At 29.1% G+C, this 24306-nt stretch overlaps 1 protein-coding gene and 1 pseudogene across 2 annotated transcripts; both read right to left on the minus strand.

Moving 5' to 3' along the window:
• Window positions 1-91: 91 nt before the first annotated feature.
• Window positions 92-1032, minus strand: LOC149882820 (vacuolar protein-sorting-associated protein 25 pseudogene; annotated as a pseudogene). The gene has a single exon (XR_016456617.1). The product of XR_016456617.1 is annotated as a vacuolar protein-sorting-associated protein 25 pseudogene (transcript).
• A 642-nt stretch (window positions 1033-1674) lies between these two features.
• Window positions 1675-18563, minus strand: LOC145193137 (diacylglycerol O-acyltransferase 1-like). The gene is made up of 17 exons (XM_090101156.1): window positions 18518-18563; window positions 17868-18106; window positions 16855-16942; window positions 12657-12697; window positions 12167-12249; window positions 11608-11660; window positions 11233-11335; window positions 7188-7298; window positions 6640-6696; window positions 5958-6061; window positions 5792-5830; window positions 4175-4216; window positions 3925-3969; window positions 2894-3006; window positions 2404-2469; window positions 2120-2207; window positions 1675-1916 (listed from the first exon to the last, which is right to left on the minus strand). The coding sequence occupies exons 2-17, from the start codon at window positions 18101-18103 to the stop codon at window positions 1710-1712; spliced, it is 1476 nt and encodes a 491-aa protein (XP_089957282.1). The 5' UTR covers window positions 18104-18106; window positions 18518-18563; the 3' UTR covers window positions 1675-1709.
• Window positions 18564-24306: the final 5743 nt, after the last annotated feature.

Consider the following 24306-nt stretch of genomic DNA (forward strand, 5'->3'; position numbering starts at 1 on the left):
AACTCTGTATTTAGCTTAAAAATATAAAAACAAGTTCTATGACTGCTGAATAAAAAGTTAAAAACTAAACAATAGCCTTGCATTATTTTTTTCTACAATGTAAAGAAAAAGAAAAACTCAAAAAAAAAAATTTACATTACTGAAAATAGAGAAATTAAATTTACTACAACCAAAACTTCATAAGATAGAAAAAAAACCAGATTGTATATAAAAATGTTTAAAAAGATATATTTTAAACTGCAACCTCTTTTTGAGTTTTCTTTCAAATACTAGACATTACATTTTTAACCTTTTTTGTAATCATGTTAATTACACTTCAACTTCTTTTAAATTATTTCAAATTCTGCTGATATTTTCTTTTTTAAATAATTTTAAGAGAAAAACTTAACACCTTCTTCTTGTGGATTTTCACCAGTAAATATTTGTGCTTTTCCACGCCGCTCTAATACCTGAAGAGCTTTTCTCAATACATTTATATCAATGTTGTGAAATTCCTCTCCAACTGTATCCTCTGCTGAATGTAGCTCAAATAACGTGCAAACAGTGTCAGTCATTCCATTTGTATTCACCCAGTTATATACTAACTCTGACCACTCCTCCGGAGTCCGCCACATTAGATAACATTTTTTTTTTTCTTTAGGATTATCCCACTCAATATGACCAGTTTTTTCGAGGGCTTCCAAAACTAATAAAATACCATCTCTAGAAAGTTTTCTATTAATGCTTGCATTGTTAAATAAAACATGTGACTGTGCTTCAGTTAAATCTAATCTATACAGTTTATTATATTTATAATAACTGAGTATAATGCTACCCCATGCATCAATCTGTTTGGCTCGTGTATCCAAATTTGGTTGAATTGTAAAAAATGGAGGAAAATTATATTGCCAAGGCCATTCAAATGGTTTGCTCATTTTTCGGTGACTTCAAGACAAACTTTAAAGTAAACAATGTGCAATTGAAAATACAAACTTTGTCAACTATTCTAACCAATGAGAAATGAGAAAAGTTCAACATAATGGAGAAAAATTCACAATTTTAAATACTTGTTAGATCAATCTTCAAAAGGTTTTTTTCAATTCTAATACAATATTTTGAAAAACATATTTTGAAAATGATGAAGATGAAATACTTAAGTTACTTCATTTTAGCTGCAACATTTTCTCTTTCTAATTTATCAAAATTTTATAAACAATAATTTAAAAAAAAAAAAAAAAAAAAAAAAAAATATTACTCCTACATTAAAAAAGCTTGACAAAAAACTTTTAAAATTTATCAAAATAAATAATACAGGTTACAAAGCGAGTACTTTTATATCTAAAACACAATAGTAATAAAAAAAATATTCCATATCTCAATTTTACAACAGTATTAACAATATATCTATTACTTATCAACTTATTAATTAATAAAAGTTACCACTAATAAGCTCACAGATGTTAGAAGCTAGCTTTATTAAAAGAAAAAAGAATATGAACTTTTGAAAAATGTTATCAAATTCAAGCAATTTAAGATCAAATGCAAGAAAAATGAATTTCGTGAAACCATTAAAAGTAACAAACCTTAAAGCCATATACAACAGATAAAACACTTACACCTTGTACAAATAGAACTCAAAACTTATCAGCACAGAAATCAAAGAAAATTTTAAAAAATACAAAAAAATCAAAAGAACCTTAACAAGAAAATATCTTTTTTTATCATCAAATTTAAACTTTGATTTCAACATGTTCCACAAGGTAATCATGATAATACATCATAATTGCCAATGGTTGACCAATAATGAGAGATAACCACATCATAATATTTCCCCATGGGTTTTTCATTGATGATGTCAAAATTGCAAGCGGAACTTGCATCAGCATAGATAAAAATGCATATGGACGAAACATCTGCAGAGGAATACTGACTATGAACTGTAAACAAAATAAAAGTATGTAACAAAATAAATGTAAATAACTGAAGTTGTCCCTTGCAACAACTTAATTTTTAATCAAATCAGTTTTCATTTTCTTCAAATTAGATTGTTTTTTTTAAAACCTAAGCTTTCAATTTAATATTTGTAGTGCAACATATCTCATGAAAGAGGTTTCAATTTAACATTTTTAGTAAGACGTACCTCATGAAAGAAAGCACTTAAGAAAAAGACAAACAAACTTGCATGCACTTTTGAGTAATTGTTGCGAAGCATTGGTTCATAGACATGCCTAAATATAACTGAATATTTTCAACATTAAATCAAATTAACATTAAATCATTTTAAAACTGTCAAAAATTTATTACACTGCAAATAATAGCTTTAAACTATTGCCAAATTTGAACTAAAGAACTCAAAAATTGTGGATATTCCATTTACAAGTAAAGCCTTTTTTTAGTACACTTATTTCAAACAATAAAATATACCTTTTGGCCCATCTATGAATTGGAATATTCCAAGTTTGCCAAAAAATTGCTACATTTGGTGCATTCCTAATATATTTAACAATTGAAAATTAAGTTATCTAGATTTAATGTATTTAACAATAGAAATTTAAGTTATTAATATACAATATATTTAGCAATAAAACTTCTAAAATCTTAATATGATCTATCTTATGAACTTAAATAATCAAAAAAAAATAAAATGAAAATCTGATTATGTAAACTCTTTATCTATAAATACTAAATTTCTCAAATTAATAATTAAAAAAAGCAATCAAATTAAAAAAAAAATCAAATCATCAAACAAAAGAAATGAGAGTGTGAAAAGACTAAAAAATATCAAATAAAATCATTAATTAATAGAAATCATGGTCTGAAAAAACTATTTAGAAATTCCCCCCCCCCAAAAAAAAAACAAACAAACAAAAAACAAAAAACAAAAAACAAAAACAAAAACAAAAAAAAAACTTGCCACCAATCCTTATAAAATGTCCTATCGCCAAAATAAAGAATTTCTGAAACAATATTGAGAAAGCTATGAAAGTATACATAGAATCCCAACAGCCACAACAGATGGTTAGGAATCTAAATGTAATACTAAAGTTTTTAGAATGTTTCAATTTCTTTAAATGAAATTATTCAATTAATACATAAAATAGATCATAGGGTCAAGGAATGCAAGAAGTACACACTTCTTGCATTTACTTAGAAGATAACAGAAAACCTTTTTATGTCTTCAATTATCTTCTTTATTGCTGAGTCATCTACTTCATTTACTAGTTACAACAATAAGCAGCTCTTCTTTTGTTTTGTATTTTTTGCCCTACCTTACCAAAGAAGTTTTAGATGACTTCCAGTTTGTCTGTACTGCTGAGACTTGTGTTCATTGCACACAATGAACACAAGCCTTTGATATTTTTAGCTCTGCTGCAACAGCTTGTTCAGATTTTTTTCCTTGTGCAATGTTAAAAATGGTAAAATTTATCATTTTAGACATACATATTAAATATGAGAAATTTTTTAATTTCAAACTTTAACATTAAACATTAATTCTTAAAAGTGTGAAAATAGTTTTACTTTTGTATACTAAAATTTTTGTATAATGAAATAGTTTAACTTTTGTATAATCTTACATTTACATGTATCTCTTAAGTTGTTTTAAATCTTTTGGCAGGCAGTGTATTTGAGCTTAAAAATCTGGAAAAACAATTTAATACTTCCCCATGGCAGGAGGTTTGTTGTCCTTTAAACTTATTAATGCTGGAAATAAGGATGAACTTTTAAATTTAATATTATATTACCTAACATCCATATCTTAAAGTGCTTAAAATTGGTTTAAAGCTTACATGCTAGTCATTTTTTTACACTGAAGGACACTGAACAATTTTCGCATGCCTCGACCAGTAAAAAGAATTTTTTATATAAGCAAAATAACACCAAATGATAAAAATTACAAATCTCTTACTGTAAAAACAAACAAAATTAAAAATAAAAAAATCATACAGCCAACTTCATGATCCTTTCAAAGAAGCGAGCTAACTCTAACTCCTATAACAATATAAACAATTACTAGACAATTAGTAAATTACAGAGTTTTAGAACTTCATAATTTCAGTTAACTTTTTCACTAAAAATGTCTCAGGTTATTTTGATCATAAGAATATAACATTCTAATATCTTTTACTAATATCTTTTACTAATATCTCTTACTGAGGCAAGATTTTGATCACAAACTTTTAATAAGTCTGCTTACCTTAAATGAATCTAAAGAGTTTTTTACTGTAGGTACTAACCACTAAAAAAAAAAAAAAAAAAAAAGGATAAATTTAATCAATCAAAAAAATTCAAAACCCCAAGGCCACCCCTTCTAATAATAATTAAACCCTAAAAAGTAAAAAATGTTTTTTGTAACCCATTCATTTTATTGGATAAATAAATTGTAATGCCATATTATTACTATCATTTTCATCATCACTGAAATAAATAGTTTCTTCTATACGCAAAAAAAAAAAACACTAAAAAAAGAAAAAAAAAAAAAAAAATCATGTCAAAACAAATTTTGCTTTTATAAATACAGGGTGTGGCAGCGATTCGCGAATTAATTTTTGGCTAGGTTTTGTGATGGAAATAAAATACTTCCGCAATTTGGTTTTGTTGATTAATGTTCAATGACCATCTTAGATTTTAATAAAATTGTGAATAAAAAACATTTTAGTTAAAAGTTTTACAATGGAAGCCAAAAGAACCGAAGCTTTAAATTTGATTCACGCGGGTTTACCTGCACATGAAGTGATTAGTGTTTCTGGAGTGTCTAAAACTATATTTTACAAAGTGAAAAAACGTGTCAGTGCTGAGAGAGCCAAAAGGCCATCTCCAGTGAACAAAAAAGTTTATAGAAAGATTACAGAAAAGCTTAAAAAGCATGTTGAAAAGAATTCTATTGTATCCATTAGAAAGACAGCAAAATTGTTCAATATTGATGAGAGGACAGTCAGAAGAACTCTAAAAACACTTGGAAAAACCAGTGTGGCCCGAACTTCATGTCAACTTTTGACAGAAAGACTAAAAACTTTACAATTGAAGCGATCAAAGAAACTTCTGAATCAGCTAAAAAGCCATGCTTCGTCAAAAGTTAATGTTTTCTCAAATAAAAAACTTTTTAGTGTTGACTGTGTGATAGATAGAAGTAATGACAGATTCATTGTGCAGAAGAGTGACAAAGCACCACCTGTGTATCACACCAAGCACCCTCAGTCTATCATGATGCTAGGAATCATCGCTTCTAACGGAGAGAAATGTCCACCAATCTCCATCAAAGAGAAAGAAAAAGTTTCTTCTGATGTGCATATTAGCTAACTAAAACACTATGTGGTGCCATGGCTGAAGAAGACATTCCCAGAAAACAATTACATCTTTTAACAGGGCAATGCAGGTTGTCATAGATCTAGAAAAGCTCAACAATATCTTCAGGACAATATGGCTAATTTCTGGCCCAAACACTTTTGGCCACCATCCAGCTGACCTGAATCTCCATGACTACAGTATGTGGAGTGTACTTGAGAGTAAGGCTTGCAAAAAGACCCACTCAAGTGTCGAGTCACTAAAGCCATCAATTACCTGTGCTAGGAAATCAATGTCAAGGGATTGTATAATAAGCACCTGCCAGTCCTTCTGCCCAAGGCTTGAGGCAGTGATCAAAAAAAAAGGAAGCCTAATTGAATGTTAAGGTGGGAAAAGTATTTATCTTCAACTTTTCTCCTATTAATACTCCATGAATACAATTTTTTAGTGCTTTAAAAACTCATTTTGAAAAATGTTCAAAAAAATTCGCGAATCGCTGCCACACCCTGTACAGCATATTGAAAGTTACCTGTTGAATAAGGGCAAAGATAAGTCCAGATAAAAAAAGCTAGAAAAAAGAGCAAACAAAAGCATAATAAATTTTTTGGTGGAAAAACGATAAAAAATCACTGCAAAGAATTAACATCACTGAATATGGTCAAGATAAGACAAAGCTAATTTCATAAATTTTATACCACTTCTAAAATTCTTCTGATGAGAAATCTTTTACAAATCTTGTTAGTTCGCGGGAAATTTAGCTCATAACAGAATGTAGGAGCAAGGATGAAGTAGTAAAGATCTGAAATTTGAAATCAAAATAACATTTTCATTTTATATTTTATGTAAAACTATGGATTGTTTATGGGAAAGTTTAAGTTCTACGGAATTGAAAGCAAAAAAAATATGTCAAAAACTTCTGTATAGGCTTCTTCATTTGTTATTTAACTCTACAAAAGGTATTGTTTTCACATTTAAAACATTTGTCAAAAAAGAAAGCAGACAAAAATTTTATTGTTAACATAAACTATAACTGATCTTTTCAGTTATAAATAAGAATATTTAAAATTTAGGCTGATCTTTACAATTGCATTTATACAATGATAAAATAAATGGTGCAATTGCATATTTGTATGCATTTATTAATGGAATTTATACAAGTAGGTGTGCAATTGTATTTATATATGTAGGTGTAAAAAGAAATTTATATGTAGGTATACAATGGTACTTTTACTTGCATTAATAAATTGGAGTGTTGAAATACAGTAACAAATTCTCAACACTATAGTAGAACTTTTCTGAGTAGCTCTAAAACATTTAATAGAATTTAAATAATCCATAAAAATTGTAACAAAGATTATGAGGTTAACATTAATAAACCTCTTTGTGACAAATTGTTGGGATACTGCACAGGTCCAGGAGACACTTGTTGCAAATCTAAAAAATGATAAATTGCATGCAGATGCAAAAAAAACTAACCATGACTGAAACGGTTTAACAAATTAAATTAAAAATAAAAAAATCAAAGGCAAAGAAAGTACAATTTAAGTTTGTTTTAAACAATATAAAACTTGTAAGAAAAATATTTTTCTCAAGTTATACTTAAGTTTTACAGCATTAATGTCAAGCTATATATAATTTGTGTAACATTTATGTCAAGTGTATACAATTTATCTCAAGTTATATATAACTTGACATAAATGTTTTTTTTTCAAGTTTTGTATTAAAGGTTTTACTTACAATCGCTATAAAAATTTTAATTTTAAGCTGAATAATCATCATAGGGATGTCTTTACGTCTGATGGTACATAGCTGTTTAATTTTAGTATTTGCATTTATCATTTTAAGTAGGTATGGACTGAATAAGTTATTTATATTGCACATTTTATTACAGTCAGAATCCCAGAAAAAAAAGTGCAAGAAATTACCTTTGGATCTTTTAACACTAATCTCCTCTCTGCACCACCAGTTAACTGCAGCATAAGAAACCAATTTTAAAACCAATGAAGTGTACCACATCAAAGTTAATGTTGCAAAATCTTTAAGAAAAATAAGAAATGAAAAATTATGACTGATTAAGTTCATTTACTGTTAAGTGAGTTTTAACATGAAATTTAAAAGCTTAGACCTTCTGCTTATTTAACTTGATTAGATTCAAAAAGGTAGCAATACCTTCTCATTGGCACCAACCTCAATTCACAAAATTATTATTAATTAGAAAAGCAATGACATTTTAGAGAAATCTATTATGGTGAATGCAGTTAAAACCGGTGCCTCAAGTTCCTCTTGAAGAACTGTGAGCGTATTCACCAAACTTTTTTTTGCGTAAGTTTGGCGTAAGTTCAAAACTGTAAAAGTCGTATTCACCAAACTTGTGCAGTTGCGCTTCAAAAAAACTTTCGTAAGTTTTTGCGTAAGCTCAACGCTAGACTATCGGTATTCACTAAACTTTTTAGCTCAATTTATGCAAGAAAAGTTCCGCTTGCTATGAGCTGCCTTAACTTTGGTGAAACTTTAAAATAACTAAATAATGAGAATAGCGTTATATTATTATGATACATATGTAGTTCTATTGTCAGATTGATATATTATTAGGGATCTTAACACATGTAAATTATATATATTATAGTAAGAGTTAACAATAGTCAACAGATATTAACAAAAAAATGACTGCATCGTAATGATGTAGCTCCTTATTAAGATGTTATATTATTATATTTATTAGGGTTAATATATTTTATATATAATTATATAGCATCTTATTTAAAATGATATATTTTCAAAAATTTTGTTTACCAAAAAGTAATGTAAGAGATATTGTCAACACTTTACACAATGATTTGTCACCAATCATATTGAGAAGCAACTCAATTTTTTCAGAAGCAAAAGTACTAATAGTGTTAAGGCTTTTATCAACTGGGAGTTTTCAAGCAGTAATTGGTAAGAATTATTAGTCAATTCAAAAAAGATTAGCTATAATCTTATGATTCTTTATTGTTAAATATGCTTGTTATTAATGGATTGTTACAAATGGAGCTTAAAGGTGGTGCTTTATACAGGGTTTTCACTCAGCCTGGAATACCTAGCAAACCTTGAGTTTGCAAAAATCCCAGGGAAAAGCTTTTTGTTAATTATATGTAAAAAAACTATTTAATTTATGAAGAGACAATACTTCAATTTCACAAAGTGCGACATGTTTATTACAAAAATCGAAGTTTTTAAAATGTTTTAAATAGCGCATCATAGTTCTTCAAAGTTTGAAAACATTAAATTATTTAACGTAAGTGCTAAACTTAAAACAATATCATAATATAAGGTCATATAGTTTATGATAAAGATCATGTAAAAAAAACAATTTTTTGGCCAAAATTGAACAGTTGTTCTATCATGATGCTAACATTTCCTAAAAAGGTTTTTGCTGCTCTCAGGATTTTTAAACATTTTAACATTTTAAAGACTTTTAACTTCTATTTTTTTAGAAAAGGATATCCTGCTTTGAACTGTCAAGTTGTCATTGATGCTGATGGAAAGTTTAGAGATGTTGTTGCAAAGTATCCGGGATCGTGATGTCTTTATCTTTTCTAATTCTGCATTAAAACAGACAATAGAATATGATCCAAATTCAGGTTTCCTTTTTGCAGACTCAAGATATGGGTTGTCACCAGCCAAGATTACACCATTTAATCAGCCAACTACACCAGTGGAAATATACTTTAATAAAGTTCACTGTCAGGTTTGTAGTGATGTGGAGCGAACCATTGGACATCTCAAAAACTGTTGGAGGTCTTTACAAAAAAGTGGTGGAACATTTCAGTATATCCCAACAACTTACTGCAAAATAATTTTTACTTGCACTTTAAAGGAAAACCTTTGCATTTCCTTAGGATTAGAAATTCTAAATCAGATTAAGCAAATTTAAATCCCTATTTTCCTCTTTTTTATATGAAATTGAATGTAAGGTTTGCAAAATTGCTTGATATTATTGCATATACTGTTTTGGTAATTAAAAACCTTAAATAATGTGCTAATTTTTTAAGCAAAAAAAGTCTAGATATCTTGCTTTATCTAATTATGCACAAATTTATTTTATGTTGATAATAACTTATAAATTCAGTTATTTTATAACTTGATAACTTGTTATTTTATCAGTTTACGTTATTTTATTTTTTTGTTAGAGAAGTTATATGAATTCATCTTCAGAAAAATATGCTTTGATAAAGATTTGTAATTACAAAAACTTGGTTTATTAAAAAAAAAATTAACTCGGTTGTTTTTTTTGCGTACGTTCAGTGCAACTTATGCGCAAAAAATTGGTGAATACCAAATAGTAACATGAGCTTACAATTTCCGTAACCTTAGTTGAGCTGCACCAAAGTTACAAAAGTTTGGTGAATAAGCAGCCTGGTACATATTTTTCCTGACTTAAACTTTATTTTTTATAGCTCATTTTGGTTAAATATCTGACTACACTAATACATTTACATAATTGTTGATCAAGTACTTTCCTAATTTTCTTTTCTTTGGTCTGATCAAAGTAAAATTCAAGGTAAATAAGCAATAAAAATACTTGGGTTGTAAAGATGTAAACATCTGCAGTTGAGTGTAAATCAGAAGGTACAAGTCAGTTTAAAATAGCACAGTATAGTTAGAAAACAAATGGCAGGACCTAGTTCCAAACTTGCTTTTTACTTGCCAGATACATTTAAGCGGCGTGCAATGTGGGCTTCAGTTCATCAACAGTTGAAGTAAATAAATTGGTTCAAGATTGTGTTACACTAAATCAACTGAGGATGCCATTGAAAGATAGTAGGTTTCATTTCAAAGAAAGAAACTATAATTAGCACAATTTGTTAAGCAACTGAAGCTAACCCATTCCTAATAATATATGGGCCAAATTGAAATTGAGGGTAAGTTTGCATACAACAAGATGAGGTCAGTGTTATGAATTCCTACAGAATTTCTACAGGTATAAGTACCACAATATTAAATGTGAACCATGTATTTTAGTGATCATATATTTTTAAACTATTTGAAAAAAATTGTATTTTTACAAAGTGGATTAAACATATTTGAAATTTTTCATATTTAATAAATAATGAACAATAGTTAAAATAATAATAAAATCTGCATTATGCTTTTTAGTAGACTGAATTATGTTTTATGCATGTTTTTTAGTAGAAAGAAAAAAGAGACTGATTGCAAAAAAAACATCTGTTTTCACATGGAATTAATCAATCCTATAAAACAATTGATCCCTGCCTTCTTAAAAGGTATGAGCATTAGGTTTCAGATGGCCTTCTTAAAAAAATGTAGACTAGTGTCATAGATAATGGATGAAGATTACTTGGTACTTCATATTTTAAAGTTATCAGGCTTAATTAGCAAGTAAATTTCAAAAGCAAAAGATTTTACTTCAACATTATTACTTTTACCCATCACTTAAACACAAAAAGAAAACAAAATTTGGAATAGGTATTGAAAGAATAATTAATAAATATAAGTAAAGATTGTGTGGCTATGTAAACTTTAACCTCCAGTAGCACCAGTTTTAAGATCCACAAAGTGCTAGTTTTCATAGGATTGGCAGTGAAAACAAATGGTCTGTGCAATTATATAATCTGAACAAAGTGAGCAGCTTAGGGTTCAATACAGAAACAGAGTATTGAAGGTAATATCAGAAACCTAACAGAGTTTCATTATGTTTTCCAATTATTTGTAGGATGAAATGTTTGTAAAACATGCCAATATCACCCACATTCACCATATTAAAGAAACCCTTCATTCCCAACTCACTGAAAAATATTTTTGAAAATTAAAGAAAGCAAAACTTGTCTTTTTAAATTTAATTTTAAACTATTTAAAAGTTATTCTAAAATTGAGGCACTTCAAAAGCTATTTGTAACACAAGCCAATTACACCTTGTGTAAGCAACTGTTTATAATTATAAAAGTTGTGAAAAAAAAAGATATTTACATGGCAGAGGATCAAACTTAAACACAACATATATTGGCGTAAGAATTGTCATGCAGATGTTGATAACATGAATACAGCTACCAACTCGTTCTGATATATTTCCCTGAAAAAAAAAAAGGCTATGAAAGGTAATATGAAACATGTGCACCAAATAACTAATCATATTTAATTCATCATTCTTTCAATAGTTAACTTCCTAAAAACTGTGATACTTAAATTTTACATTTATCATAGTTGACAGAAACAACAACTGAGCTTATTACTTTTCTGTTTAAAAATTTAATTCTATTTTTACAATATTTATGAGGAAAAACTACAAAACCAATAGAGACCTTGCCATGCCCATCCTTTAACATATTTTTTGAATATACAAACCTTAGACAGATTCTTTTCCACACAAAAACACACTTGAATAAACACATTTGAAACTAAAAAAAAATTAGGAAAAAACTAATATAAAATAATTTTATGAGTACCACATATACCAGCAAATAAATTGACTCATTGTATAATTAACCATAAATAAATATTCTCTTTCAGTTTTTAAAAAAAAAACTTTCACTATTTATTATAGGCTGACATATTGATTCTTTCTAAACTGTTTAAAGTCTGGACTTATATACCAGCATATATGGTATGCATGAGCTTTCCTGTATGATTTTGGTTTTTCAAAGGTTTTTTCAAGTATGCATACTCTTTTAATGAAATATCTCACCCAAAAGAAAAATCCAATAAATTTATCTAGTCAAAAATATTTTTTACTTTTAAATATTAAAAAGTATGATTTTGTGTCTTGTGATATTGTATACAATTTTATGGAATCTTGTTGAAAATCTTAATCAAGATGGAAAGAATTTTTTTAACTGAGATAACAAAAGATTAAGCAACTAATACTAAACTATTCTATATTCTATATACAATTATAAAAACTTACAGATAACTAATGTTGCTGAAGGCCAGCTGTAAGGATGCTCCAGGAAAACAAAGATGATATAAGGATCAACAAGAACACCATACCTACACAAACAACATCACAAAGAACATGAAAAAATTTACTTAAAAAAAAGTTAATTTTATAACTAGCTTAAGAACTTTTTTTTTCTCTATAAAATATAGAGAGAGAGTGAACTATTTTATTTTTAAATATTTAACTGCAAAAAATGTTAGAAAAAACTGGACATTTTTTTCTTGCATTAATGCAAAATATTGATTTAATCTTAAATGATGAAATTAATACAATTTTAAATGATATAAAAATAATTTCATTAAACAATACTTTGGTAAAACTTTTTTTTTTACATTTTTTGTGAAGCATCCAATTTTTTTATGATAAAATACAAAAATTCTATTTTTTCTATTGTGAAGATAAAGTTCAAAATGACATAACTGCAATAATTATAATACTCACAAGTTTATTTACTTACTTTAAAATATTATTCAAAGCTACTCTAAAATTTGATAATACCTGAAAAATAAATCAAAATAAGGATTTTATAATGATGCTTATTTATCAAACATTTAGATGTATTCATGGACATATATTAAGGTGATGACTTTTTGAAATTTTGTCTCAATCATTTTTTGTAGCACAAAGAGGTGAAATTTTGCCTATTAATGACTAAAATGATATTTATACTATCAAAATATTGAAAAAGACTACACAAAAACCATTTTGAAATAAGGCATTTTAGCATATTATATAGTTATTATATTAAAAATACTTATACAGCTATTCACGAAAGTTTAAACGATTGCAGAATTTTCAAATCTAATCTTCGGTTTTTCTTGAATAAAAATCTATCGGAAATAGATATCAAAAGAATTATTTTTCCAATTTGGTAAATAGTTTATTTGTTAATAGAATAAAAAAAAGTAGGTTTTGACTCATTACCGTTTACTCAGAAATTTGATTAAAAGGTAGGTGATACAAATTAAGAGGTTTCACAAAAGTTTAAACGATTTTATTTAGTTTAAAATCAGTTTCTAGTGACATCAAATGGCAAGTTATTGATATCAAATGGCAAGTTATTGGTATGGCGCGGACAAAAAATCACACAAACGTTCAAATAGGCAAAATACTTAACATTTCTGAATATTGCATAAGAAAAACCATCAAAACCTGGGAACTTACCAAGGATGTCTCCGACATGCTGCGTACTGGGAGACCATCCAAACTCAGCAACCGTGACAAAAATGGTATATTCAGAATAAGCAGAGAAAACCCCAGACTCAGCTACAAAAAGCTAGCACAAATCTTCAATGAGTCGAAAAATAAATCCAAAAGTTAGCAGAGAGCTCGTGAGACGAACATTGTCAGACAAAGGTATTGGAACGTACATAGCTGCTAAAAAACCTATTCTTTCAATCACGGATAAACGTAAACGACGAGTGTGGTCCAAAGAAAAGCTGGACTGGTCTGTAGAACAGTGGGCAAAAGTTATTTGGAGTGATGAAGCTAACTTATAAGCTGTAAACCGCAAGGGAAGAATCTATGTCAAAAGATTTGCAACTGAGATATATTCAGACAGGTTTTTGCAACATCGTTGACAAGGCGGTGGAGGTTCGGTTGGCATCTGGGGATGTTTTTCTCACAAAGGTATATGCTTCTGTGAGCTGTATAAAGGCCGAATTAATCAATACACCTACAAGATCACATTGGAAACGTGTTTAGTTCCATCAATTAGACACTTGTATGGCAGAAGCAAGCAATTCATCTTTCAACAAGACGGGGCTTCAGCTCATACAGCACACTCAATCAAAGAATATTTTTTGAAAAAAATGTTCAATGTGATGCCCTGGTGCCCTAGATCACCAGATCTCAACCCAATCAAAAATATTTGGTCTTGGATAGACAATCAACTGACATACCATGAAATTCAATCAACTCAGCATTTAATGCAACTTTTGAATGAGTACTGGCTGAAGGTACCACGCGTGATGTGCATGAAATTAGTTGAATCAATGCATAAACAGGTTTATCTTTGCTATAAAAACAAAGGAGGACACTTCAAATATTAATTTCGGTTTTTTTTTCATTTTTTGTTCGAATGTTGCAATTCGTTTAAACTTTTGTGCTTCTTATTTTTCCTATAAGATTTTTTGTAATAGCTTTTTTCTAACTAAATATTAAAATTTTTATACCATGTTCATATTCATTTTAAAGCTAATTACTTTTTCTTTAATAAATAAAAAAAATTAAGTTGATATCATTTTACAGTTTTTCTTTATTAAACAAAAACCAAACATACTTGATAAAAATTCTGCAATCGTTTAAACTTTCGTGAATAGCTGTATATAATGTAAGTAATCAAACTTGCTTGTGAAATAATTTATATACCAGAGAATTATAAAGAATTTTCTAGAATGCTGTACACCACTACATTAAATATATACATATACATATATATATATATATATATATATATATATATATATATATATATATATATATATATATATATATATATATATACTTAACCGCAAAATTAACACACCACTAATTCATTTTGATTTATTTTAATTGTTGTCAATATTATCATATATTTTGACAAAAATATTAAGAATAGAACACATGAACACAATCATTCTATGATAATAATAAAGTTGACATTGAGGTTGGTGAAAAAAAAGCTAAAACCAAAAATATGGTTTGTTTAACAAAATAAAGTAAAATGATTATTATTGTTATGCACACTAATACAGCTTAAATTAAAACATTTTTGACGTATCAATAGCTAGTGTTACCACCTCTTGATGTTATTACAGCCTGAGAGCGCAGTGGCATACTTTCAATTGAGGTCTAATTGCTTCTTGAGGGATATCTTCCCACACGTGATAGGACTTTGTTGCAGCTTGTCTAGGCTGTTAGGTGGTGGGTGTTGGCTTCTAACAATCCTATTATGTCTCAAAGATGCTCCATTTGGTTCATATCTAGACTGCAAGCTGGCCACTCCAAAACTGCAATATTAACATTATTTAAGTATTCAGTAACAATATGTGCCATATGTGGTCTAGCATTATTCTCCATAAGAAGGAATCCATCTCCAATGTACAGTGCAAAAGGTACCAAAAAAGAGTCTAAAATGTCTGCTATGTTTCATTGAGAAGTCAGACGTCCACCATCAACAATAAAAAGCTCTGTGCAAGCTGTTAAAGATATTCCGCCCCATACTATCAATGAGCTGCTCCATATAAAGTATTTTCTCGACTTGTACCCAAACATGTATTTCCCAATTCATATGTCCCCTTGCAAAAGCCAGCCTGTTTCTTCAGTGGTCAACAGACAATCTGGGACCAGTAGCTGCTGCCTGAGGTCGTAAATTTAAAGCACAAAGTCTTCTTCTTATGGTATCTTGACTAACAGCAGTTCCATGAATCTCAGCAAGTTATATTTGGAGACTTTGTGCAGTAGTGGACCGTTCTCTCAGTGTTTGAAGCATTAAAAACTGGTCCTTCACAGCATTGGTAGCTCATAGTCTGCCTTGGCCAAGTTGTCTAGCATGATCATTGGTCTTTATAAACCTTTGTAGAACCTTACCGACAGTTGTATAAGACACTCCAAACTTCTAACAAGTTCGCGATTTGTTAATCCTTCATTGGACAAAGTAACAACTGCAACACATTTATTCCGACCTAAATTTCATCTAGAAAGCTGCATTGTGAACAGATGTGTTGCTCAAATGACAGTTATTTTTTCTAACATAAAAACAATTTAAAACCAATACATACTTTTCTTTTAGAAGTGAGGTTTATTTACAGCAAAGCATACTTCTTATGAAAAACTGCTATAATTTTGAAATTAAGTAAGGGAAACGGAATAAAACCTACAAAAGGCGTAATAATAAAAATTATTATCATTTTTGAAATTGATAAATCTGGAAAATACATAGTATTTTTTAAAATAAGTCAGAATTTATAAGTGGTGCATTAATTTTGCAGTTACGTGTGCGTATATATATAAAATATATATATACATTAACAAACTATGTGAGTGAACATATCAAAAAGGGGATAAAATCAATCATTTTTTAATAACATTTGATAATTTAAGGGGTAATTAAACATAGCAAACCAGATGGTGAAACTGTTTTGACTAAATTCCAACTATTTTCTGGCTTACTCCACATTGGAAGTGCAGAGCAACCATTAGTAAAATGTAAAAAATGGCAGAAACAATTGCTTTAGATCAACAAAATATTAATTCCACAAGATTCAGTTTGAAAACCTTTTATCAAAAAAGAACATCATTCATGTCAATTAAATGTGAATTTATGAAACAGTTTTTCAACTTTCAAAATTATTTTAAAATGCATATACCACAATTTTATTTGGCTGCTCACATATATTGTAGTAAATAAATTATATAGCTACATAGCTTTAAAAATGTTCTTACAACATTTACTTTCCTAATTTTAACATTAAAGCATTAAATATAACTAAGTATAAAAATATTAGCCAATTTTATCTTCCGAATTGAAATTCATAACTTTAATATTTTATCTTAATGATATCAGCAATTTTTTTTTATTGAATCTAGTTTGCATAGATGCAAAATAAAGATACTAAATAAAAGAACTACTTTTATATGCTTCTAGTACTTGCATAAATGTAAACAGCACCTACCAGTAGTAATAAGCATAGATTAATTATTCCTCTGTAATTTTCAAAACCAGAAGAACTACTCAGTATTGATGGACTTGATGTATGGACACTAGAAAAATCACACTAATTGAATCACAAAATTACATCTAATAGCTTTAAACAAAATGTTTTTCGTCAAATTTACTTTTTTTATAAAAAATATTTTTCCCAAATTTTTATAGTTAATGGTCTAAAAAGTCTAGCATGATTATTGAACCTAACATTGAAGCTTTGATTTGTAAATGTATTTTGTTGGTATATTATGAAAACTAAAAATATTGCAGTAGAAAAAGGGTTACTTTCAACCACTTCTAATCCTTGTCATGCTATTAAAATTACCACTTAAATCCCTGGTAGTTTTTTTTTTATCTATGAGTAATCTAGTGCAGGAAACTTTAATCCATCTTCGTGAGCACATATTTTTTTTAGAAAAAATAACATAATAAATATTAGAAGTAGTTGAAAGTAACCTATGTTCAAATGTTTCCCATCTTCGCCTACAATTAAGATTTTTAGGTACTGGTCAAAGATTACTTTAGAATAAGATCAACTGGGCTCAACGCACACATACATTTAATCTTAAGAGTTACTAGAAAAGTCATTTGGTGGAACTATTTGTATTGTTTAAATCACTTTGTAATATTTTTGGGTAGGTTCTGCTATTATCTTATTTTGTGTGGAGTTAGTAGTTTATAGACTTATTTGCATGTTTTTGCAGGCTACCTAAATGACTTACATTGTTTTTCATCTATTTTTACCACTCTATACCAAATGAACAGTTTTTAGTTTAATATTTCTTTTAACTGCTTATTACTGTTTGGTATTATGGTAGTATGTACATATTGGATGTATTTAAGACTTATTTACAGCTATCTTGGCAGCTAACTTTGTTATTGTAATTCAATCATACTAATCTGGAAACCTTTTTTACAGGGTGAGTTTAAAAATTAGGAAAAAGAAAAAAATAATTAAAACAATTATAATTAAAAACTTACATTTTTAATTTATTATACAAATGCTGTTTACGTTCTTCTTTTATTTCTAGTTTATCCTTGGAAATTAATTTCTCATCTGTTTGATTGTTTTCTGATAAATTAGATTCATGACTTTGTGATTCAACTTTTTCAAGTTTACTTTTTAATGCTGTAGACTTTCGCTTCTTTGAGGTTGTCACACTATGCTGGCTGATAAAGTTTGGTGTTTGTGACGACGGAGTCATTTTTGAGGACATTCTCTGCAAAAAACATAATTATGTATGATGTAGAATCTAAAGTATATACATTTTTATTATGTTATTACTATATTTTTAACTTTACAATCATAATTATGATTATAATCATCATAATCATGATTATCATCATTATCATCGTTGCATCACTATCACTATTTTTATGATCATAGTTAACATCATGATTATTTTTGCTTTATGATCATGACTATGATAGTCACCATAATCAGCATGATTTGCATCATATCAATTCTAGCTTTTATTATATATTAAATTAGCGAACATACATGAATTAAACTCCTAAAGTTTTTTTAGCTAAGTTTAAAACATAATTTCATAAAGTGTTTACAAGAAAACATTACAGGCAAAGTGAAAAATGAGAAATTTAAAAATTTTAATTTAAAAATTGTTTTTTACGTAATCCTAACTGCCGTAAATTTGTTAAAGGTTTCGCAAAAGGAAATGTTTACTTTAACACCGAAAAGTTAATGCTGACACATACCAAACCGGTGGTAAATAATAATTATTATTACTATTTTTCTTACTGTTTTTGCTTAATTTGCAGACCGAACGCATCCTATTATATGACTCCGGCTGACTGGGTAAGGCCTGTAACTCAGACCAGGGGGTTATGAACGCTGGAGTGACTTAGAACCGAACAATTAAAGTTATTTGGGAATGACTGCTTTTTTACTTTCTATTTTAATTGCCCTTCTACATAAAAATTTGGAGAATTTTAGACAATATTCAAATGGTTATAACTTAGGACCGAGAAAAGTTTAGACGTTATTCTTTTCTTAATGCAATTAAAAAACTGTGCCTAATTTGGTTAAAATCTGAAATGATGAGCATCATGATAGTCCTGATTTATATAGATTACTCGCCAGCGAATTTGTACATTTAATCAGTGATTATTTGTAATCATTAACATTTATATGTAAACGAATATTCATGGTACAAATTGTTTTGATTCTCTGGTAATTTTAAAGAGGCCCAACCCATCTAGAATAAATGTCTCAAGGATATTTTGCGGACGTCTGATTTTGGTTGTGATATACTGATACCCTAGATAAGTCTTGCGTCCGCTGGAAATTGGGTATATACGGTTAATCGCTGATTAATTGCAAAACAGTAAACCTTTTCACAACTATATGATAACTACGCTGATTGACGTAAAAACGTTGAAACAAGTTTTGAATTTAAGAAGAAGAAAAATTATATTTCGATGGTTGTCACGTTAAGTAAGTAAAAAAAAAAAACATCAGAATGAGAAAATGTCAGAAGGAATGATCTCAGAATGGTCAGTTGTGAGAAATTAATTACATCTAAAAGAAATTCAGATGTAAATTTTCTGCTTGAAATATTTTTACTAAATCCAATACGTGTTTAAATACAGTGTAAAAAAAAAATATCGAAAACAATGTCTGATTAATCACAAATTTTGTGTTTCGTGTATTGCTGCATCCATTTTGGAGGAAAAGCAATGATAAAAGAGCAATTGCCAAAGCGTTGAAGACGAAAGTATGGTGGCACCGCGAATTGCACATCGTTTCAATGAAGGCAATTAGATCTTGAAGACAGGTTACGTTCTGGACAACAAATGGTTTCGGGAGGTAGGTAAAAAACTTGCTTTTAAAAAAGTCTTTTTGGATGTTGAATCATCACCGAGCAATCGCAAGTTGGCTGAAGAACGTGGTATCGATCAGAAGACAGTTTGAAATTATCTTATGTAACATTAGTTTGTCCACAAAAAACCATGACAAGGTCCGCCGAGTTGAGCAAACTACATGTTGTAAAACGAGTCAAAAATCCGTTGGATGACCTTTTATGGAAACGAATTAGGACATCAGACGTGAAGAAAATCAAATTAGTCAATCAAGATTGAAGCAAGAGTTGGGTTCTAAAAGGTCGAACTTCTCTATCTAAGCCTCGACGGTATTTCGACTCCCTTACAAAAAATGTTATGAAATGTTTGCGGAAGGAATTATTAAATATGGAATATTCTCATGAGAATTTGATACTTCAGAGAAAAATACCGTGCTTTGATATTCTCGGTATACGGACTTCAATTTACTTTCAAATACTATTTTAGATGTTGATTCTGATCTGGTGAGTTATCTTGCGGCATTGCACCACAGTTTATCTGCAGATCAACTTTATTTTCACTTTAATGTTTAATTTCACTCTCTAAAACATCGAATGATTTTAATGCCACAAAAATCTATTCACGTGGCCACATATTCAATTTTTAACTATGTAGCAACTCGGTATCCACCTGTTAATTAATACGCATTCAAATAGCGCTGCAAAAATTAAAATTTTTATTGATATTCAATTTTACTTGGTTGTACCGCGATAACCAACGGAATACCGACGGGGCATATCTCCATCTGTTCCAAAGCAAAATTAATTTGAAAATAAAAGGTCATGATTTTTGTTTGATACAACTTTAAACTTTACTGCGAGAAAAATCAAAGCATGTCAAGAATTATGAGAAAAATTTGATTTGCAAACTTTCGAATTTGGTACTTTAACCAAATAACAAATTCATTTGTTCAAAATAACTTAAATTTTGTTTAACTGCAATTTCAGAGTTAAAAGTTATTTTTAACGTAATAGTCAGTTGTGTAATGTTGTCGATATTGTACCCCCTCGATCAAATTTAAAAATGAAGACAATCTATTGAGTTGAAACGTAGATATTCAAATTGTATTTCTTAATTTAGGAATTGTTTGTTGTAAAAAAGTTGAAAAACTCAAAATTTAAAAGGCGTTAAGTCTTTAGGAGAATCAAAAAAAAAAAAAAAAAAAAGAAAGATAGCGCTATCAGTGCAATTAAAGAAACTGGATCCTTTAATGTATCATTGTAATCCAATAATGTACCATTTTTTTGATTTCAAATACTTTATACCTTCGCAAATATTTCGTTATTTTAGATTTAATGAATTAAAAGAACTAAAACGAATGGTTTATGTAAAACTATTGGAATTGGAAATATTCTGATATAACAAAACACCTAATTGGCCATAATATAATGAAAGAGTTTTTTTTTATCTAATAAAATCTATGCACCTTGAATTTTATTTCCTTCTGGAAAATGCTGAAAACAGGTATTACCAAATATGGTACAACTTTTATTTAAATTACCAACGAGGTAGCTAGGATTTGAATAGAGAGGGAAGGTGGGTATTAAAAACAATTGTACTAAATAATGAAAAACAATATATACCATATCTTGGTTTTAAAAAACAATCACACTAAATATTGTAAAATAAAATACATAAAACTTTATTTTTGGCAAAAGTTACAGTTATATTTTTCTGTTTTTGATTAACACCTGCACAGTCAACATGAAACCAGCCTTGAAAAGTAAGACATTTTATTACAATCTTTTTTATATTTTTTTCAAAAAGGTAACGAAACCAGCTTTCACTATGAGGAGATAAATTTGCATGTTTGACACATTTGAAATTAAGTAATAAATCTGCCTAGATGGCTTCACACCAATTTATCACAGGCAATCTTACATTTAGAAGTTAAAGCTTTGAAAAATAATATATCTAAAGGTTGTAGCCTATGAGTAGTATGCAATGGCAAAGATACCATTACAATTCCATTTTCGCAAGCTAAAACTAATGCTTCTAGATTTTTTGTGTTGAATGACCATCAAAGATATGAAGTACTTTCATTTGTTCTGGGTGTTCTGTTAAGGACAAAGATATTTTATAAGATTCCTAATCCACAAAGTAAACATATCTGTGGTTATCTAACCACTATAAGAACATCCAAAAATTGTTAATGGTGGTGCTCTGCCTTAAATATTCCAGTAGTATTTAAACCTTTTTCAATACTTGTTATACCTCCTACCTGATGTTTAATTGCTCATGCCAATACAATGCAAAGAAATTCGCCAAAGTTGCAAAGTTCGCGCCATTTATAATTATTAGGCACGCTTTTTTTACATCAAACCATTTATAATCCAGTTTGTTAATACAATTGGCTATCATCTTTATCATTCAAGTTATTCTTATTTCACGCTTCGCTATGTGGTTTTATTTGCAATTATGGATGAATCTGCTTTCAAACTAAAATTTATAAAACAAACGTAAGTTAAAGTAAAGTAGAAAGTGAAAAAAGAGTAAGGGGGTATGCGTACGAGACCAGTAAAACAAACAAAAAGATATAGAAAAAAAAAACCTCCACCTACAGACAGGGTATGTATGATTACTTTTTGTAAATTTGTAATTAATAATTTTTATTTATTTGTATGGTGTTCTTATTTGATTTTTAGGTTTTCATTTTTTTCTTTTTTTTTTTAATTTTAAGTCATTTGTAAGTGTGCATTTAGTTGCCGTGATTTTTGCACATGAAAAAAACGCTCTTTGATAACTTAAACAAGTTGGGAATCAATTAACAGGGAAGTTTTTTAATGGGAGTCATGCAAATTCTATCCTTTTAAAGACGTCGACATTGGAATACTGATAACCCAAACAACAGCAGAAGGCAGTCCAGCTATCGGTTTCATAGTTCCTGATGGTGAAGGAGATCTCAAAAGGGTATACAAAAAAACATCTGGAGACATTTTCGCTATTAGCCCCAAAGGGTGACTACTCTTATTAATAGAAAAAAAGCTAGTTTGGGGGGTAAAAAATTCAAGTATACTTTCCACGACAGACAAATAGTTAAAAACCACATTAATAGCTTTCCCAGGGATGAAAGCCATTACAGTCGTGCCAAATCTGAGAAAGAGTATTTGAGTCCGGATCTGAATGTTAATAGAATGTACTTGGTTTACAAAATTAAAGAACCTGACTCAACGATCTCGGACAAATTTTACCGATCAGTTTTTTTGAAAGATTAACCTAAGCTTTCATTTAAAAGGCCAAGGGTTGACACCTGCAAAGCGTGTGATGCTCTTGATCTTAAAAGAAAGAACAATAATGAGCAGTTAGCCTTTTCAGTAAAACAGAACTTAAATTACACCATCGTAAGGTGATGCTGTCGCTGAAGTTATCAAATCCAATGCTGCAAAAAGTACAATACCCGGAAATCAAGTTCTATTACTATGGATCTACAAAAGGTGTATCCACTACTTAAACTGTCTCTCACTAGCATATAATATTATCGTCGGCTTTCATGCTTCGGTTTTAGAATTAATTTAACAGACACGGCCAATGGCATCATGTTCGTGTGGCATGAGGACAATCTGGATGCAGTAGAAACCAAATTACTTCGTGTTTAATACAAGCTATTTATTCATGACATTAAACATCCAACAAACGGAATCTAACTGTTTGGACTGAGTTGCAGGGCAATTTAAAAGCAGGATGCTTTTTTTCCTCAACATTTAGTTTTTTGCAAATGGCACATTTAACACGATTGAGCATAAATTTTTTATACCAGAGCGCGAAACGAAGTAAGTTATGCAATTTAGACGATGTTTAGCGCATTCAAAGCGTATTCGCAGCTCTAGACTTGACAGACCGTTCCAGGTCATTGACGTGTTTAAGAATTTTTTTTTTTGATTTTGACACTGCCTCGGCTACATTTTTGGATACATCTATATTGGGAATAAGCCAGGTTGACTAAAAAAAAAAATTAATAAATAAAAACTTTTTAAATAAAAAATGTACTTTTTTTTATGGAAATGTTTTTTTTTGATTTCCCAAAAAAAAAGTTTTTGGTACTTAACTTAGCCCCGCCGCGCCTCATTTGTTAAACTTTACACGCGTATTTTTGCGGTCAAAGTGGTAGCGTCGATACAATTAGGATCTAAAATTACAGTACAATTAGAATTTACTTTAGGATCTAGCGTCGGTACAATTCAGGATCTGCCTTAGGGTATAATTTACGCAACTAATCTGAAATTCAGTTAGTTCGTAAAATTTGACAGCTAATAATAAGGCATTTTAAATTCTAGGTAGTTATTTCGAATTTATAAAATTATACTTTAAAATAAATGCACTGAACAAATCTTCAACTTTATTAGTGAAATCCCAAAAATAAGAAATCTCTAATAACAGACCAACAAGAGCCCACTCTGGCTTTAATTTAGTTTGATGACAAAAAAAACAACAAAAAAACAGTTGACTCCTTAATTTATTCAGCAAAGATAGAAAATGAATTAAAACATTTCTAGTGTGTTGTAAAAATAAAGTTATGTTAAATGTACAATATAAACAACGGTATAATTGTTAGCAACCTTAA

This window comes from Hydra viridissima, unplaced genomic scaffold (genome assembly GCF_058129835.1).
Source record: "Hydra viridissima isolate aposymbiotic clone 2 unplaced genomic scaffold, HvirCarnegie_v1 scaffold_10, whole genome shotgun sequence".
In the NCBI taxonomy this organism is placed as follows: domain Eukaryota; kingdom Metazoa; phylum Cnidaria; class Hydrozoa; order Anthoathecata; family Hydridae; genus Hydra; species Hydra viridissima.

Coding starts and splice junctions, on each gene's coding strand:
- LOC145193137 (XM_090101156.1), bottom strand. CDS start 18,103: ATGTCCTCAAAAATGACTCCGTCGTCACAAACACCAAACTTTATCAGC. Junction 16,943..17,867: donor TTGTATAATAAATTAAAAAT/GTAAGTTTTTAA, acceptor TGATTTTTCTAG/TGTCCATACATCAAGTCCAT. Junction 6,062..6,639: donor CAACAATTTGTCACAAAGAG/GTTTATTAATGT, acceptor TTCAAATTTCAG/ATCTTTACTACTTCATCCTT.